General features: G+C 40.0%; 4 protein-coding genes across 7 annotated transcripts; 3 read left to right on the plus strand and 1 right to left on the minus strand.

Annotated features, from left to right (window-relative positions):
- Nucleotides 1-1,708: 1,708 nt before the first annotated feature.
- Nucleotides 1,709-6,001, plus strand: LOC145711468 (EH domain-containing protein 1-like). Of its 4 annotated transcripts, none has more exons than XM_081789177.1 (11): nt 1,709-1,818; nt 2,831-2,916; nt 2,962-3,145; nt 3,288-3,409; nt 3,449-3,563; nt 3,606-3,710; nt 3,909-4,199; nt 4,238-4,465; nt 4,505-4,609; nt 5,031-5,610; nt 5,657-6,001. In XM_081789177.1, exons 1-10 carry the CDS (start codon nt 1,798-1,800, stop codon nt 5,211-5,213), a joined length of 1,440 nt encoding a protein of 479 aa, XP_081645303.1. In that variant the 5' UTR covers nt 1,709-1,797; the 3' UTR covers nt 5,214-5,610; nt 5,657-6,001. The 4 variants fall into 4 exon arrangements, with proteins under 4 accessions (XP_081645303.1, XP_081645310.1, XP_081645288.1 ...); XM_081789184.1 differs by lacking the exon at nt 1,709-1,818 and adding an exon at nt 2,337-2,369; XM_081789162.1 differs by lacking the exon at nt 1,709-1,818 and adding an exon at nt 2,406-2,453.
- A 343-nt stretch (nt 6,002-6,344) lies between these two features.
- On the plus strand, nt 6,345-8,277 carry LOC145711521 (acidic leucine-rich nuclear phosphoprotein 32-related protein-like). The gene is made up of 4 exons (XM_081789217.1): nt 6,345-7,076; nt 7,120-7,452; nt 7,759-7,993; nt 8,039-8,277. Exons 1-4 carry the CDS (start codon nt 6,959-6,961, stop codon nt 8,097-8,099), a joined length of 747 nt encoding a protein of 248 aa, XP_081645343.1. The 5' UTR covers nt 6,345-6,958; the 3' UTR covers nt 8,100-8,277.
- A 24-nt stretch (nt 8,278-8,301) lies between these two features.
- Nucleotides 8,302-11,321, plus strand: LOC145711456 (uncharacterized). The gene is made up of 8 exons (XM_081789152.1): nt 8,302-8,387; nt 8,468-8,580; nt 8,714-8,858; nt 8,902-9,068; nt 9,115-9,209; nt 9,433-9,820; nt 10,077-10,408; nt 10,454-11,321. Exons 1-8 carry the CDS (start codon nt 8,312-8,314, stop codon nt 10,635-10,637), a joined length of 1,500 nt encoding a protein of 499 aa, XP_081645278.1. The 5' UTR covers nt 8,302-8,311; the 3' UTR covers nt 10,638-11,321.
- A 2,095-nt stretch (nt 11,322-13,416) lies between these two features.
- LOC145711972 (N-acetylgalactosamine-6-O-sulfatase-like) lies at nt 13,417-15,474 on the minus strand. Its single transcript, XM_081789661.1, has 4 exons — nt 15,291-15,474; nt 14,097-15,003; nt 13,715-13,862; nt 13,417-13,620 (listed from the first exon to the last, which is right to left on the minus strand). Exons 1-4 carry the CDS (start codon nt 15,472-15,474, stop codon nt 13,417-13,419), a joined length of 1,443 nt encoding a protein of 480 aa, XP_081645787.1.
- Between the last annotated feature and the right edge of the window lie 802 nt (nt 15,475-16,276).

Raw genomic sequence — 16,276 nt, forward strand, 5'->3', positions numbered from 1 at the left:
GGCCGGTAAATGTGGAAACAAACTTTTTTTCTTCGACTTCTTTTTTCTCCTAAAAATATCAAAAAGAGACCTTCTTGAGAGAACAAGCCGGAACGAAAATTTCGACTATCAGCGTGAACCTTGAATGTAGTTAATAGTTCGTTTATAAATGGTTATTTCTAAAAAGCAAATAAATACTCGACTAGTTATGTCGGTCAAGTACTTGTGACCTGTCGCGCTGAAGAGGAAGCCTGCGATTTTTGATAATGAACGAAAAATTGATAAAAAAAAGAGCTTTTTGGTCATTTTGCCAAGAGATGTGGATCAAGAAGAGCTAAAAGAAATTTTTTACCAAAGCGCTTCGAATATTGAATTCAAGCAAAGTATAATTTTCAATAAATAATTCATCAAAGGATCGAAAATAATAATCGAATACTGAATTTTTTGTAATTTTAACTCAGAACGAATCTCACTAGATTTGATATCTCTGGCTAATTAGAGCTTTACCCTTGAACTCGGGCCGAAGAGACCCTTCGATTGAATCACGTTTTGGAGACAATCTAAGAGAGAATCATCGGGTCACATAAACTTGTCTTTTATTTCCAGTGACTTCTGTTTTTCAGACTCTGTTTTTCGTGTTCCATATTTCAGAGTACAAATAAGGAAATTAAATTTAATTACTAATCGTCAGTTCTTGTTCAGTCAATCAATCAATCACTTATTGTGAGCTTTTCTTTTTGGAAATCTACTGAATAGGGCATTTGGAAAACATGTGCTAGAATTAACATTTCCGATCTTTTTTCAATAGGTATAATAAAAAGCTTTTTGACCTAGCGCCAAGCATTGATTCTGGTTTCGAAAAAGCTGCAGATCTGCTCAATTTCCTTGAGTGACTAACGCTGGATCAACATGGCTCTCAGAAAAAAGTGCGATGTTTTCCCTGATGCCTGCGAAAAAATTTATAATTCCGTTTTTATCAATCACGAAAATTTATTACCCTGCTGAGTTTTTATTAGTCCCCTGGGGTTGCCGGTCCATACTGCTCTTAGAAAATTTGCAATTTATAGAGAAAGTTTTAATCCGCGAAATTTTAAAAAGAAATTCGCTACTGAAGCTTTTGTTGCTCATTGATTCTATGATTTATGAAATTACATGCGATACTTGATCGGGCGTCAAAATTAATTGTTTGGCAAGAGCATTTTTTTCTGTAGTAAATTCGATTCCAGCACATTTTTGAAAAAATGGAAGAGTCGACTAGAATTAGCTCAGAAAAGCAGAAGCCTGATAAAAGTCGTCGGCGATCAAGAAAATCGACAAAAAAGCGGCGAATTAGTGAAAAAAGCCGAGAACCTCGAAAAAGACATTATTTGAGAAAAAGTGCCCATCGTCGAGAGACAAAGAAATTCAGAGTGGCTATTCAGGAATGTCCCAATTTGCTACAGAAAAAATGCTCTTGCCAAAAGTTGTAAGGTGTTAATTTTATGATATACATTTTTACGTTTTATGAGATTCAATCGTTTTTGTAGTCGGCTTGACCTTTTCTCTCCCCGGAAATCGGTATCGGGCTCAGTTATAATTTTCTTGACGCGTTTTCATTTCGGTCAGATAGATAAAGAGAAAGAGTTACTGATAAATTATCAGTAATAATCAAAATCGTCACGAAAAACAGAGATTTCTGAAATTGAAAGACAGTTTCGTGATTGTTTTGTCTGCATTCCTCACCTAGAATATATGAACTCGCAGCTTCTCATCATCCGTTCAGTCGAGAGCAAAAATCGAAAAGTTAATATTTTTAGATAGAATTGATCGTTATTTGGAATGGGAAGGAAACGCGACGCTGTAAGTTTCTGCCCAGATTTTTCATCCCTTTTTTCATGAGTTTCTTCTGTCTAATTTTCTAGACTTTTCGTGTTGTCTCATAATTACGATGAAGTAGAAATAGTTTTAAAATATCGTTGTTAATGTCTATCATCAAAAAGTTAATTGCAAAGGACGAAAAAAAGCGCCGAAAAGCCGAGAAAAAAGCTGGAGTAAATCTTAAAAATCAAGCTTTGGAAGTCCTTGTCTCATACTCTTGATAGACTTTAGAATTAGACAGAAGAAATCATACGGAATTAAATTAATCATCATTAATTGTTTCCATTTAGTTTGGGCGAAAGGTAAGCGCTAGGTGGTGTGCCTAATGTGCTTGTGTTTTTCTTTATCTCTCCATTTTCGAATAACCGTCTAATCGCTTTGAAATCAATTTTCACACGGCCGGTGCATCCTTCTCTCTTTGCTAGAGCCAGAGTGTACACTCTTAAAAGAAATATATTTGCTCACATATTTCCAAAAAGTTACAAATTTTAATCCGAGAGAGCTTAATCTTTTTTATGGCTGTATACTTCCAGGTGGGCCCCTAAATCCAAAGTGCTCGAGAAAAAGAACAAAAACTAAAGAGAATGGATGAAGCCCGAATCTTTGAAAATTCCCTTGTAAATCAAACGCTAAAAAAGACGGCATTTATCCTCGCACTTACTTACAGTAAAGCCTTACAGTTACAGTAACGCAGAAGACATCATCATCATTTACCTTCATTTAGTCATATTTGAAGCGAACACCCTTTTCTAGATCCGATTGGATGATCTCTATTTAAATATTAAAGCCGTTCCTACTGGCTCGTTTTTAGTTGCAGAAATGAACCTTTCAGAGCAAAAAATTGAAAAAGTCCAAGAATAGTGTTTCGCTCCAAATAAGACAAAAAACATTCATCTAAACGCATGTTTCATTTACCAAACATTCCATTTATCAATCAAAACTCATTTCTCGGAGAAACGATCCGAAAGTACCATTTTTGCTCACTAGTACTTAGAAAGAGCCAGAAGTGTTCAACACTGTAGCAGCCGGACTCAAGAAGCTCTACAACTCCAAGCTCAAGCCGCTTGAAGATGCCTACAAGTAATCAACTTGGAAAAGTCTTGAATTCTTATCGATTCTTCTTAGATTCCATGACTTCCACTCCCCGCCCCTCGATGATGCTGATTTCGATGCCAAACCGATGATCCTGTTAGTTGGTCAGTACTCGACTGGTAAAACGACCTTCATCAAGTATTTGCTGGAATCCGAGTTCCCTGGAATGCGAATCGGCCCTGAACCAACCACTGATTGTTTCATCATCATCTCTAAGGTGCGTTTCTTCCCATATAGCTTCAATATTCCAGACACTAGCTAAGCATGAGTTCGTTTTTATTTGATAAGGGTGTCTACAGATATGAGAAATCGTTAGTGTCTTTCCCGTTTAAATTCTTCCAAATTCAATTCTTTCCCAGGGCGATGAAGACGCAACGACAGGATCGATCAACGAAGGCATCATTCCAGGAAACGCCCTTGTCGTCGACAAGACAAAGCCATTCAGAGCGCTTTCTTCGTTCGGAAACAACTTCTTATCGAGGTAAAATGCGCTCTATGACCATTTTTTTATTCCTTCAAGATTACAATGCTCTCAAATGGACAACCCCGTTCTGGATTCGATCTCCATTATCGATTCTCCCGGTATTCTTTCTGGAGAGAAACAGCGAGTCAACCGTGGATATGACTTTTCAAAGGTGAATTCTCTACCAACTTGTCCTTTCTCTTACTGAAACAAGGTTCTAACATGGTTCGCCGAACGAGTCGACAGAATCATCCTCCTCTTTGACGCACACAAACTTGATATTTCCGACGAGTTTCACGAAGCTCTCAACGCTGTCAAGGTAATCATAAATTCACCTGCCAAGGTCTAATCTTTTTAGGCTGGTCTATCCGGTACCACGGTAGGGTAATCATATTGCAAATATATTTTATACCTTCCCCGTAAATCCTATCCATCTTTTTTCGTGTCCCGGATGATAACAACTGGGCATGAGACGTGATTTATCATCCTCCACAAGTTTTAACGGTCGACATTTCAGGGTTACGACGACAAAATCCGCGTCGTCTTGAACAAGTCCGATCAAGTCAACACGCAGCAGTTGATGCGAGTCTACGGTGCTCTCATGTGGTCCCTTGGAAAAGTCATCACTACTCCAGAAGTCGTTCGAGTCTACATCGGTTCCTTCTGGGATCAGCCTTTCCTTCACTCGGAGAATCGAGCTCTCTTTGAGGCCGAAAGTGGCGATTTGTTTGCCGATCTCCAGTCATTGCCAAGAAATGCGGCTCTGAGGAAATTGAATGATCTTATCAAGCGAGCTCGTCTCGCCAAGGTACATTGCTTAACCGGCCCGATTCCAACCCTTTTCAGGTTCATTGTTTCATCATTGCTCATTTACACGACAACATGCCCGCCATGTTCGGCAAAGAAAAAGCCAAAGCCAAGTTGATCGCTAACCTCCAACAAACCTACACCGAGTTGAGCAAGGCCCATGGTATCTCGCCCGGTGATTTCCCAGACGTTCGAAAGATGCAGGAGCTTCTGAAGGACGCTGACTTCTCTAAATTCCAATCTTTGCGTGAAACATATCTCAAAAAGGTCTGCCTTTATTGATATCGTCTCTTCACCTCCTTTTAGGTTGACGTTATGCTTGGGAAAGAAATTCCGGAATTAATGAAGATGATCCAGAAGGAAGAAGCTGCGGCGAATTTGAAGGAGAAAGAGCAGCCATCAATCAAGGGGGTATGAAAAGCCGAGTATATTTATCATCTCTCGCTTCCATTTTGAACTTCCTCTGCTTGCCCGCATTTTCTTCACCAAAAGAAAATAACCGGCCAAGCAGAAGAACTCCCAGACATTTCGAATTCAATACTTTCCAATTGATAAGATGTGATTTTCTGTCAATCAGAAAGGATTTGAGCAAATCGAGTTTCCATCAATAGACAGCCGAGTCATCTCAGCTTTTATTGATTGAATTCAATTTTTTACGAAATGTCACTTTTGGTGACTTCTTAAAGATTATTCACAAGATATTTTTCATCGGCATTAGTTTTCCAAAACATCGTATTCAAAAATATACGTTTCTTGGGGCGATGTTTTTGAAAATTGGGTGACAAACTTGGTGTTTCTATAATTTCGTATCATGCTTATTATCCCTCAACAGGGCGGCGCGCTTGGCGGGCTAGTCGACAATCCCTTCGGAACTGGCTACGGCCGCGGTGTCGACGAAGGCCGTGATGAAGACGACTGGGTCTGCCTCAAGGACAAGATTTCGGGTCATCAACAGCTCCTCTATTTTTATTTATTAACATATTGCTTTTCTTCTAACTCGCTTCTTGCTCACTAACACTTCTTGATTCGCATGATTTTTGTTGAAATTGATTCATCAATCAAATTTTTGAAAAATATATTGAAAATTAAATATATTTAATATTTGACCAATCAGCCACGCGATAACTTTGACGACAGCAACCCTTTCGAAATTCGCGCTGGCTTCCTCTTGCCTGGAAATGCCGGCGAGTGGCCAGTCGATAAGATGAAGAATCGGTCAAAATTACGCTCAATATATAATCAATCTAAAATTCTCTTCCTTGATTTCACCACATAGTATTTCGAAAGTAGCAAGCTTGACCCGGGGCTAGCCAAAATACGATAGAATTTTTAATGACCTCAACCCCGTCAATGGCAAAGTCTCTGGTAGTGCCGCCAAGAACGAAATGGTCAAGTCAAAATTGCCAAACTCGGTAAGGATTTCGAGCCTTTTTTTCTTAGCTTAAAATTGTTGTTTAGGTGTTAGGAAAGATTTGGAAACTGGCCGACCACGACAAAGACGGCTACCTTGACGACGAAGAGTTTTCACTGGCCATGCACTTGATCAAGGTCAAACTCGAGAACAACGAGCTTCCCACCAGACTACCGGAACATCTTGTACCCCCAAGCCAGCGTGACGGAAATTTCTAAACCCTCCTGTAGAGAATGTTTCCAGCAGCACTTTTCTAGCACGAAAAACAATTTTTGAAAGTGAAAGTGCAATTATGTAAATAAAATAAACAAAAAAAAACAAGATAAAAAAGCGTTCACCTCTTCGTGCTGTCTTTCTCCTGTTCACAATAAAAAGAACACCACGATTATGAATTTATTCTTTTCAAAAATTATGTTGAAGAAAGAAAAAGATTAAATCCTGAAGTACATAAATTTCTCTGTGGCTATTTTGGGGGATGTGGCACGAGTCTTCGAAAAATTGCAAGAATTTTTATCAAAATTTAGGTCAAATTTTAGACAGACAGTCGTAAAAAATTAAGTTATTTGTCGCATTTTTGTCCACTCGTGTCACCATCCCCTTTTTGATCACAATAAATTAATGAATATTGATAGTATACTCCCCTCTTTTCTCCAGACGAACCCTGAATAATTGGCCTTGAAATTCATTTTGGAATTATATATCACCCTCTCCTTTTTGGGCCGATCCAGTCACATTCCGTAACGCTTGAAAAGTCAAAGAGCTGGCCGATTCTAAGCCATTCCAGTCCGAAGTCCATCAAAATAGAAAAAAAAAATGCTTCAAAGTAAGAGAAAATGTGCCGTTCCTCGTCAAAGAAAGTTTTTTGTTCAAAGTGGTGTTTTCTCTCTGTGCATACAAATCTGACGTTTTATCAAAAAATTGCAATATTTCAATATACTACTTATGTTTCCCTTTTTCATTTATTTAATCAGAAAAAGAAATTCAATTTTCAAACATTAGAATCCTTTCCATTTCGTGCCTATTTCTATCTGAACTCCTTCTTGATCTCTGTCAGCATGAAACTTGTAAAAATATCCTCCACTCAAATCTCTGCTTATTATTTAATTCAAATATATTTTACCTGCATTTTTCTGGTGAATTCTGTACTCAAAGCATCCTATTAGAAAAATTCTTCCGCCCGATTTCCAATTCTGATACAAACAATTCAGTATCTTTATTCAGTATTTTTTTATTAATTCTATATCAAGATCGAACAAATTCAACTCGCTTTTCCTCTTTTTTCCTATTCATATTTACATTATGCAATCGATTCTGGAACTCATCGATAAACCTTTTTGCCAAATTCAGCCATGGTCTCGCTCGCTGACAGAATCAAGAAAATTGATGAAGAAAATACCGAGTTGAATCTTGATGGCTTGCAGAAGCCTGATCTTTCATTGCTCAAAGAAAAAGCAGACATAATTACAGGTACGGTTCTGCAAGAGAAAATGCATCTAAGATAACTTTTTAGAGCTTAGCTTGAACGCCTGCAAAATCAACAACTTGTCTTCTCTGCCCACCATGCCCGGCCTTTACAAGCTCCAGCTCAACGACAATAGCCTGACTGACATAAGCGAATTGGCAGCCAAATGCCCTGGCCTGATGGAATTATCTGTCTCGGGCAATAAGAAAATCGCATCAGTCGACCAATTAAAGCCACTCGCACAGCTCAAGACCCTGTTGAAAATTGAACTCGAAGGATGCGATATTGCTGAAGAGGAGGAATATAGAAAGCCTGTTTTTGCTGCCATAGCTACACTTGCCAATGTTGACGGATTTGATAAAAGAGGAGTTGAAATACCAGGTAATGTATTTTTTTTATTTATAAATATGAAGATTTCTTGTTTTTCGCTCAAAACGCAATTTCACTCACTCTACAACATATATGACAAAAGTTTCATTTTAGTAAACTGTCTAATTATTGTAATAATGGTCTCCTTCTAATGCTCTTTTATTCCTCAAAAATCGTCAAATCTAGGTCGATAATCGACCGTCGATTATAATCGCGTCTGAGAATCTCAGCCTGAGATGTTTGTTTGATACCCTATTTGAATATCCAAGCAACTTGACCTGAATCTCTATTTGTTGCCTCTTATCGAAATTAACCTAGATGACGACGATGAAGACGAAGAAGAGGAGGACGAGTCCGAAGAAGAAGTTTCTGCTGGAGTTTCTGGCACTCTAGCTTCGCTCTACAACGCTGACTTGCCATCAGAAGACGACGAGGATGGCGATTACGACTCCAACGAAGAGCCAGAAGGCTCGGACGGAGATGATGACGAGGACTCGCAAGATGAGATTATCCAGCCAACGGAGGGTAATGACGAGGGAGCCGGCTCATCTGGGTAAATATACTCTACTTCTCGCCGCGCATTTACTCGTCCATTCAGACTTTCCAGCGGCCCACCGCCGAAACGGCAGCGTGTCAACGACTCCGAAGACTCTGACTAAAATAGCCAGCTCCAATCAACTCCTTTTTTTGTCTCATTTATCCCTGACAGTCTTTTCTTTTTTCTTTCTCAATTGTCTACAAGTTTTGAGAAATCGACATTTTCCATTATTTCGCGCTACACTTGAATAGGAAGATTATTTCCACTGCCGAGCGAAAAACATCCTACATGAAAAGCCAGTGTTTTACTAATTCTGTTTCTATTTTTTAGTTTATGGAATGGGAACCAAAAATGGAGTTCCAAGGGCAAGCGCTTGCTAACGCCCTTGATCTCAGCTCTCGTCTCGCTCAGGACCCGGCTCATCCAAGAAGCATTTATTGAATGCTTTTGCTCAAGTTTTATAAAGCGATAAAATCAAGAGCCGAATAAAGCCAAAGAAAGAACAGAAGCAGAGCTCCCTTTTCAGCGCTCTTTGCGATCAAAATCGAAGATACGAGCCGGAGAAAGAAACCGATGCAGACGATGATTGGCGTCAATTTCTGGTTAGATAATTAATTTATTTAAACAAAGATAATTTCACACGAGAATCGATGGGTCTAAGTCCGAGTTTACTCATTCACTGTTATCGATTTTTGATCTCGCCGCGCTGGCACAGTTGATATTTTTACACTTCAGGCGGACCCGACTTTCCGCGATCCACCATCACAGGCCCGCTCACAGCTGACTTCGCATACTTCACCGCGCGAGTGCTACTCGCAGCAGTGGAGTTCCAATCGATGGAGCACACGTACATCGGGCTGCTCCTCGCTCCATTCTTCAGGTAATTACTTTTTTCTTTTTGAAAAGGTCACTCAAGATTTCAGAATACGCGATTGATTTCGATGGAATTCACCTGGACGACCATTCGAGCTTCGATGATAGCAACAGTGGCTTCATCCTTTGCGATACTCCTGAAGGATCGATTACGACGCATCCTGATTATTTGGATACATATTCTGAAAATGGTGGGAGAAATCAACGCCACTATCGAGTAAGGGGGAAATTTCTCAATCATCACTCTTGAGCGCTGTTTTAAGATGCCTAATCGGCCATCATACCACTCCGCCGACACTCTTTCAGATATCGTCCCTCGATCTGTTCGCCCTTCTTTGCCTTACAATCCATATTCCAGGTACAAAGAGAGCGATTGGAGAACCACTGATGAGCGAGCTGATTTTCCATGAATTTCCGTCACTTTGCCTGACCACATTTACTAACATTCTTCGCCCAATTATTGAATAAGGGCTTGGAATGTTAAGAAGTGTGACTTGGCAAGTGACTCTCTCGACGTATGGATTTGAAGAAGCCTCCCTTTCCTAGAGATATCCGTTTGAATTAATCTAATGATCGCTTAGAGCACGAGTTCGTACTTCAACTCTTCATTCCACCCCTTCCTTATCGTGCCCTTGCCCTTCTGAACCCGTTATCCCCGAGCAGCCGCAAGTCCAACCAGCGCAGGCGCAGAATTCCCTTCGAAATTCGTCGAAAATCCACGAAAAATGGCACCAGCTGTCCGACGAAGAACGCAAGAAATACCTAGAAGATCTGATCCAGTCACTATCAATCAACGATCAGCTTCATATTATCCGAATGATTGCCCCTGCTACTGATCTGCAGCAGTCTGACTTTCAGCAAACTACTAGTAATCAACCGCAGACATCCCATCACCAACCACATCCTGTACAGAGCTCAGAGACATGGAATCTACAGTTGAAAAGTTGCGATGCTGGCAAAATATCAGAGGTAGATTTTATTTTACTTAGTATTTTGTGTGCTCAGTCAGGGATCGCATAAACTTCATTAATTCAGATTTTACATTTTACTTTTCCTTATTTTCGAGTCCTACTATTTCAGCCTTTATACCTTCTGGTTAGTGGCCATTTGATGTCGCTTCAGAGTACTCTTTGAATCTGCTTATTTTATTTGTTCAACCTAAAAGATAAATCAAATTCATTAGAATGATAGATATCAATTTGAACAAAATCCAACATCTCTCTAGGTCGAGCAATACGTCGCTCAATGCAACGTCCCACAAGGCTACATGCCAAGCACGACCCAATATCCCCAGCAACAACAAGTTCCAGTTCAAATGGCTCCGAATCAAACTTACTCTCATGATACCATGAGTTACACAAATCTGCAGCAGCCAATGCACAATTGCACCAGCCATCAACAACCACCCCTGAACCACCAAAATTCATGTCCAAGTGTGTCCCAACAGTTCTCCGTCCCAGCCCCGCCCCAACCAATGGCGCAGCTGAGACGATCGAATTCTGATCCCAATTTGGCGGATCAGATTCGCCATATTCAAGCTAAAAAGAAGCGAGAAGAGTGAGTCCTTGTTTTCAATGAATCAAGCAAATGACTGAATTTTAGCAAACAAAAACAACGCCATATTTACCGCTGGTTGAATTCTCAGACGACGCTTCGCGATAGGCGCAAGCGCAAATTGCTCCAAGAGCGTTCTCTCCCACAGCTGTTTTCACAGCAGGAAGTCGTCGAAGTGACGTCCGATCCCACGATCGACGAGCAAAACGAAGAAATCGACGTTTGCGAGTAAACTTCTACCATTCAAAACAATTTCGCACCGAGATTCTCCTTGTTGTCATCGTTTATCTTTCTTTTTTTTGTTTTCAGTCATTCATCCCTGTTCATAAATTAAACCGGCAAGCGAGAAGATCTCTCGTGTATTCGAACCTTCAGGTTTTACCGCGATCATTTGTTTCATGTTCAACTGTACCGTCACACTCTTCATCAGCGAAAGATTCCGTTACTTGTTCAAACCACCGTTTTGTTCTCTTTTTTCATTTATCCCTTTTTATATTTTTCATCGAGAACAATTTGCATGCGTATTTTTTCAGCTAGCTTGGGTTTTAAATTTTATTTATATAAATCTCGCAAAACCGGGTTAAAAAAAGAAAAGTCATTTCAAACTGTTTTTCTTGCTTGGCTCGAGCTCCATCGCCATAATTATCAATTAACAATAAGTCCATCAACGCGTTCGCGACATTCTAGTAGCATGAAGCTTCTCCAATAAGAAAACTACCCTATTTATCTATCCCTGTTTCCACCCTTCTTCTAACTTAACCGAAAAAGTTCGAAATTTATCTCTGCAAAAACAAAAACCAATTGAATTGGAAAGAAACAACATCACTCTCTTAAAATGGCTTCTATGCTCTCTGAAATCCGTAGCCCAGATATCTCGCTTTATTTTCTATTGTAAAATATAAATGTTCGTTTATTATCTTTGTTTTATTATTTCAAAAGCAGAATGAGAGATTTATTAATCCTCCTCAAGAGGGGGAAGAATGTTACTAATGTTTTGCCTCATTTTGATGATGACCCAACTAAATGGGTCCTCTTTATATATCTTCGGGAAATAAGTGGGGCATTTTATTAGACTTCAATCATCGCTGACGATCTATCGGATAGAATCTATCCATCGATATACAAGAAGAAACAGTAATAAAAGTTTTGGGCCAGAGCGTCTGGTCCCTGAATCCCTTGAAGTCCCGAATCAGATCACTAATCTTAGTTACCCATTGATGATGATCATCGCGGCTTTTTTGTGAAATAAATCGACGTGGGAAATTAAACACGCGCCGTAGTACTGGTAGTAAATTAGGGTGGGTCGCTTTTTGGGCTGAATAGGTCGCCTAGGGTGTTCACATTCCATAGTAGACTGAGCAGGGCGGTGATAAATGAAATGAAAAAGCCTTGAGGCGCATCGCTGACTCACTCAGTCTATAGACACTGCTCGTTCAAAACGAACACCAGGACCACACGAAATTGCGGAAAAACACCGATTTTCCCTAGCCCCAGAGCTACAGAGCTTTCCTGTCAGAAAACACCCTAAAAACGTGAGTTTTAGTATAGAAACCATAAGTAGCTACTCCTGCGGAAGTCGTATTTTTTATAAGTTGTTTCCACTTTTTTTTGCTTTTGGGCACACAATCGTTCTCCAACGCCTCTGGGATTGGACTTTTCCGGGGCTTTTTGGGCGTCCTAAATCATTCTTAGAAAAGAACGTCAAATTTAACGATCGACGAGTTTATCATGAACTTAGTGTTTCAATGCACACGAATAAGTCCCAATTTAACCCGTTTGGTTATGAAGAATCCGTGAAAACTTTAAATAACTATTTTATAACGTCAATTTCCCTCTGTAAATATCTCCCATTCAAAATTTTTCCCATCAATCTTTGTTTGAATTCCTCGAAAGAGTTTCAACTCCTTCGCGTGAATATCGTGAAATCGGTGACTCAAATCAAATCCTGTTGGATTTACCAGCGAGCCGGATTGTTCCGGGTGATAGGAGTAGCTCATCCTCAAGTGCAGCGCTATCGAAAGGCGGCTCATTAATTTTGCTGACGTTCGTCCATAAAACAAAAGATATATCATCATTTCACTTTGAAATATTTAATACGCGGCGGCGAATTAATGAAATTATAGGAAAAACAATTATCCACAATAATACAATCATCTAGTGGTATTTCGAGGGCTGAATTGCCCTCCGTTTACGTCGATTTCGTGAGCATGAATAAGACATTTCAATTCCCATTTCCTTTTTTTTAAATGGCGTCTCATTCAATGGACGACGGAACCCGTGACGATTACAGAATAATCGATCCGGGATAAAGAGACGTTTTCCAGGCCAAGCCTAGAGCGAGTTCGAAAACAGGCGCGCGAGAGGCGCAAGGTCGATCAGCTGAGGCACTCGCAAGTAACGCGGTAGGAGACAAGACACTTGCAAATGAAGCATCGTAGCCCCATGTGAAATTGAAAAGTGGCGAATATTTTCTAGACCTAAAAATAAACTTTTGTTTTCTTTTATCATAAAATCTATCCTACGGTAAAAATATGCAAGGAATTCAAATTTGACACTCATTTTTTGTTTGTATTTTATTTTCATAATTTTTTAGTTGGATGGCAGTTCGAAAGAGGAGAAATTACAGTGGTATTTTTTGTTTTTAGCAGTCAATGGAGTCCGCTGTTCGCCCTTCGAACCTCTCGCGCGCCCTTTTGGAAGTCGCTCTGGGCTTGGCCTGGAAAACGTCTCTGATCCCTCGATCCGCACTTCAGAAATCAATCACCCAAATAATCGCCTGGACAGCTTGTTTCTTATCTTTCCAGCTTCTGGCCTAAATTGAATGAATGAGCACAACACACTCAGTATCAATTTGGCTTCACTAATCAGCTCATTCAGTGCTTATTTTTCCATTTATTCGTCTGAACACGATGGCTATTCAGACACCTGCGCAAACGAATAGTTTTAAGAGTTATTTATTTAGGGTAAATAATTCAGTCAAAGAAAATCAAAATATTATTCGTTGTTGTAATTTACAACCAGTTAAATCGTTCAAATTGAGGGTAGCAGTTCTCTTGGTCCACTCCCCTCTTCGTCGCTGCTTCTCGAGCATCAATGTGCGCCATCCAGTCGGCCATGTATTTTTCCAAATAGGAAATATATTTTTGTCTTTGTTCATCTTCCTCGAAGAAACGGTTGTTTTTCTCTTCTGGATCCCACTCGGTGTTGTAGAATGACTTGGTTCCAGGGACTAATTTGACGTTTCCTTTTCGAATGGCGGAATTTACGCCAGGAGTGTAAGCGTGCGTCATAATCGGTTTGTTTTTTTACTTCGTAGCTTGCTTCGCCAGTTTCGAGATATGACAAGAGACTTCTGCTGTCCGGGGCTTCGTTACAGCCCAAGTCGTATCCGATCAGCTCAGCGAGGGTTGCGTAGATGTCAACTGTGGAAACTTGAACACTTGGCTCGTGGATGATTCTTTGAAAAGGGTCATAAAGAGCTTTTTTTGTAGTTAGGTGCTGGATTCCGATTTTTAATCTAGCAGAAAAAAGCTTTATCTAAACCCTGTCCTTGGCTCGAACTTTTTTGGATAACGCCATAAAAATGGAGTTCTGTGACTTGCCTCACCCATCGTGTTTTTGAATCCCTAAAGTTTGGATCGACGAATTTTCTTGCCAACTGAAGATGTTTAAATTTAAAGTTTTCACTTGCCGATCCAGTTCCTGAAGATCAACTGATCTTGCTTTCATACCACCAGGAGATTCTGGTAGATCGATTCTCCACTGCTTGTGACCCCATTCGTTGAAAATCTTTTTACCGACCGTCGTTGGTCCGTTGTCCGACATGAAAAGAACGAGGGTGTCGTTTGCGATGTCGTGTTCATCCAACTTGTCCAGAATGCGTCCTACGATTTCGTCCGTCTCCAACACCATTTCTCCGAAAAGCCCGGCTTCTGTCTGGTTTCTAAATCGGAGTGGTGTGTTGAACGGCGCGTGCCCAGATTTCATGCCGTAGTAGGCGAAAAACGGCTCTTTATGATTTTCATCGATGAAGTTTTCGAGTTTTCGGCTGACTTCTTGTTCAAGTTCCCGACTGTCAAAGTTTTTCCCAGCAATCGTTTGTCGAGCCCATGTATCGTAGTAATTGTTCAACGAAAAAGGATCTGTGCCTTCCTCTTCAAACCCAGATGGACCAAAATAACCTGTGTTTGGGAAGTTGTTGCCACCTGCTGAATACTTTTCTTCGGGAGTTGTTTCGGGATAAGGTTGGAGGCGAACCCAAGTTTCGGCTGGTTCTGTGCTTCTTCCATTTTCGAAAGACAAGCCCGGATTGCAGCACATACCGGGGAGGGTATAGGAATAATCGTAGCCGTACAATTGTGGCGGTGCTCTTAGATTGTAATATCCGTATTTCTGGTGAGGGGTGGCTGTATTCGGATAAGCAAGCAAACCGTGTTCTTTTTTATACTCGAGAGCTGCTCGATCGCGCTGGCCGACAGCTGCAAAGTCCTGCCATGTTCCATTTTCTACAGCTATGCCCATCGGAAGAGGCTGCTGTTTTCCAAAGATCCCTGTCTTGTAGCCAGATTTTTTGAAAATTTCTCCAAGATGCGGTTCACCTGTATTTTTGTTCAAAATATTTTCTTAAGGGTATAGTAGTCGCTCTTTGCCAAGTCTCAAATTTTTAATCTGAGTCTATTTTTAGAATCCTCATGAAATTCTGAACAAAAAAGTCCTCATTTTTGCCTTCCTTTTTTCAAGGGAGAAAGGCATGGTTATTATTGGTAACTTATAATAATATTTTGAACGTTGCCTTGATTGATCATTCTCGACTGGCTATCTTCCATCGAATACCGCCCAGTCATTAGCATATATCTACTAGGAGAGCAACGACTAGAAGCCGAACTCGCTCCCAGAAATTTCACTCCTTCATGGCCGATTCTGTCAATATTTGGCGTGGGCACTTTAGCTTCTCTATTGTAAATTGTAAAATCTCCGATGCCGAAGTCGTCAGTATTGAGCATGATGACATTCGGCTTTCTTGCATCGCTCTCGAGTGAAAAAAGGAGAAGACTTGAAAGAAGCTTCATTTTCTGTCAAAATGAAAGGACTGAGAATTGAGATTTTCTTGAGCATTTTTCGAGTATATTTTGGCGCTAATGAGCGATTGATGAGTTTGGAGGAAACATGACGCAAAATAAGAATTCGTTGTCACAAATTAACGTTTTATTTATACAATCAACATCTCTTTCCTAGTTATCCCAAACTTTTTTAATAGAGTAAATAAAACAATGTGGATTTTCATTGAAAGCAATTATCAAAACGAGATCAAGATGATCTTTTTGAAAATTGATGATTGATCACTGATTTGAAGAGATAGAACTACGACCGGTACGTTCGTATCGTATTTCTTTTACCTATTTCTTTTTCAGAAAGCAATAAATCAAAAGTTCAAAATTGATTGATGATCATCTGTCTCATAAGAAAAATCAAAATAAAGGAAACATGTCCTGCTGAGGAATGTGATGTTATCTCACTGGGCTGTCCTGCGGGTAGTCCGCCTACCTCACTTTACTGTTGTTTGTGACCTCGCAACTTTTTTTATGCTTTTTCTTTGAACCCTTTTTTCGAATTCGATTGTTTTCGAAACTAAATAACACTGAGAGAGTTTCCCATTGATAACGCTGTTGATCTATTTGTTGCTTTATTCAAATATAATGGCAGGAGACGATAGAAAGTGGGAAGCGCCAATCAAAGATGCGCGCGGGCCATTTGAATCCATCGCCCAGGCGGGAATAATGAGAGATTTCTTTATTTAGAGATTTTGATTTCCAGATCAGAAGAGAGCCTCCGCGGTGCAAATTTGCATTTTGGCTCTATTAAATTTTTATA

The sequence above is a fragment of the Oikopleura dioica genome, chromosome 1 (assembly GCF_907165135.1).
Source record: "Oikopleura dioica chromosome 1, OKI2018_I68_1.0, whole genome shotgun sequence".
NCBI classification, from domain to species: domain Eukaryota; kingdom Metazoa; phylum Chordata; class Appendicularia; order Copelata; family Oikopleuridae; genus Oikopleura; species Oikopleura dioica.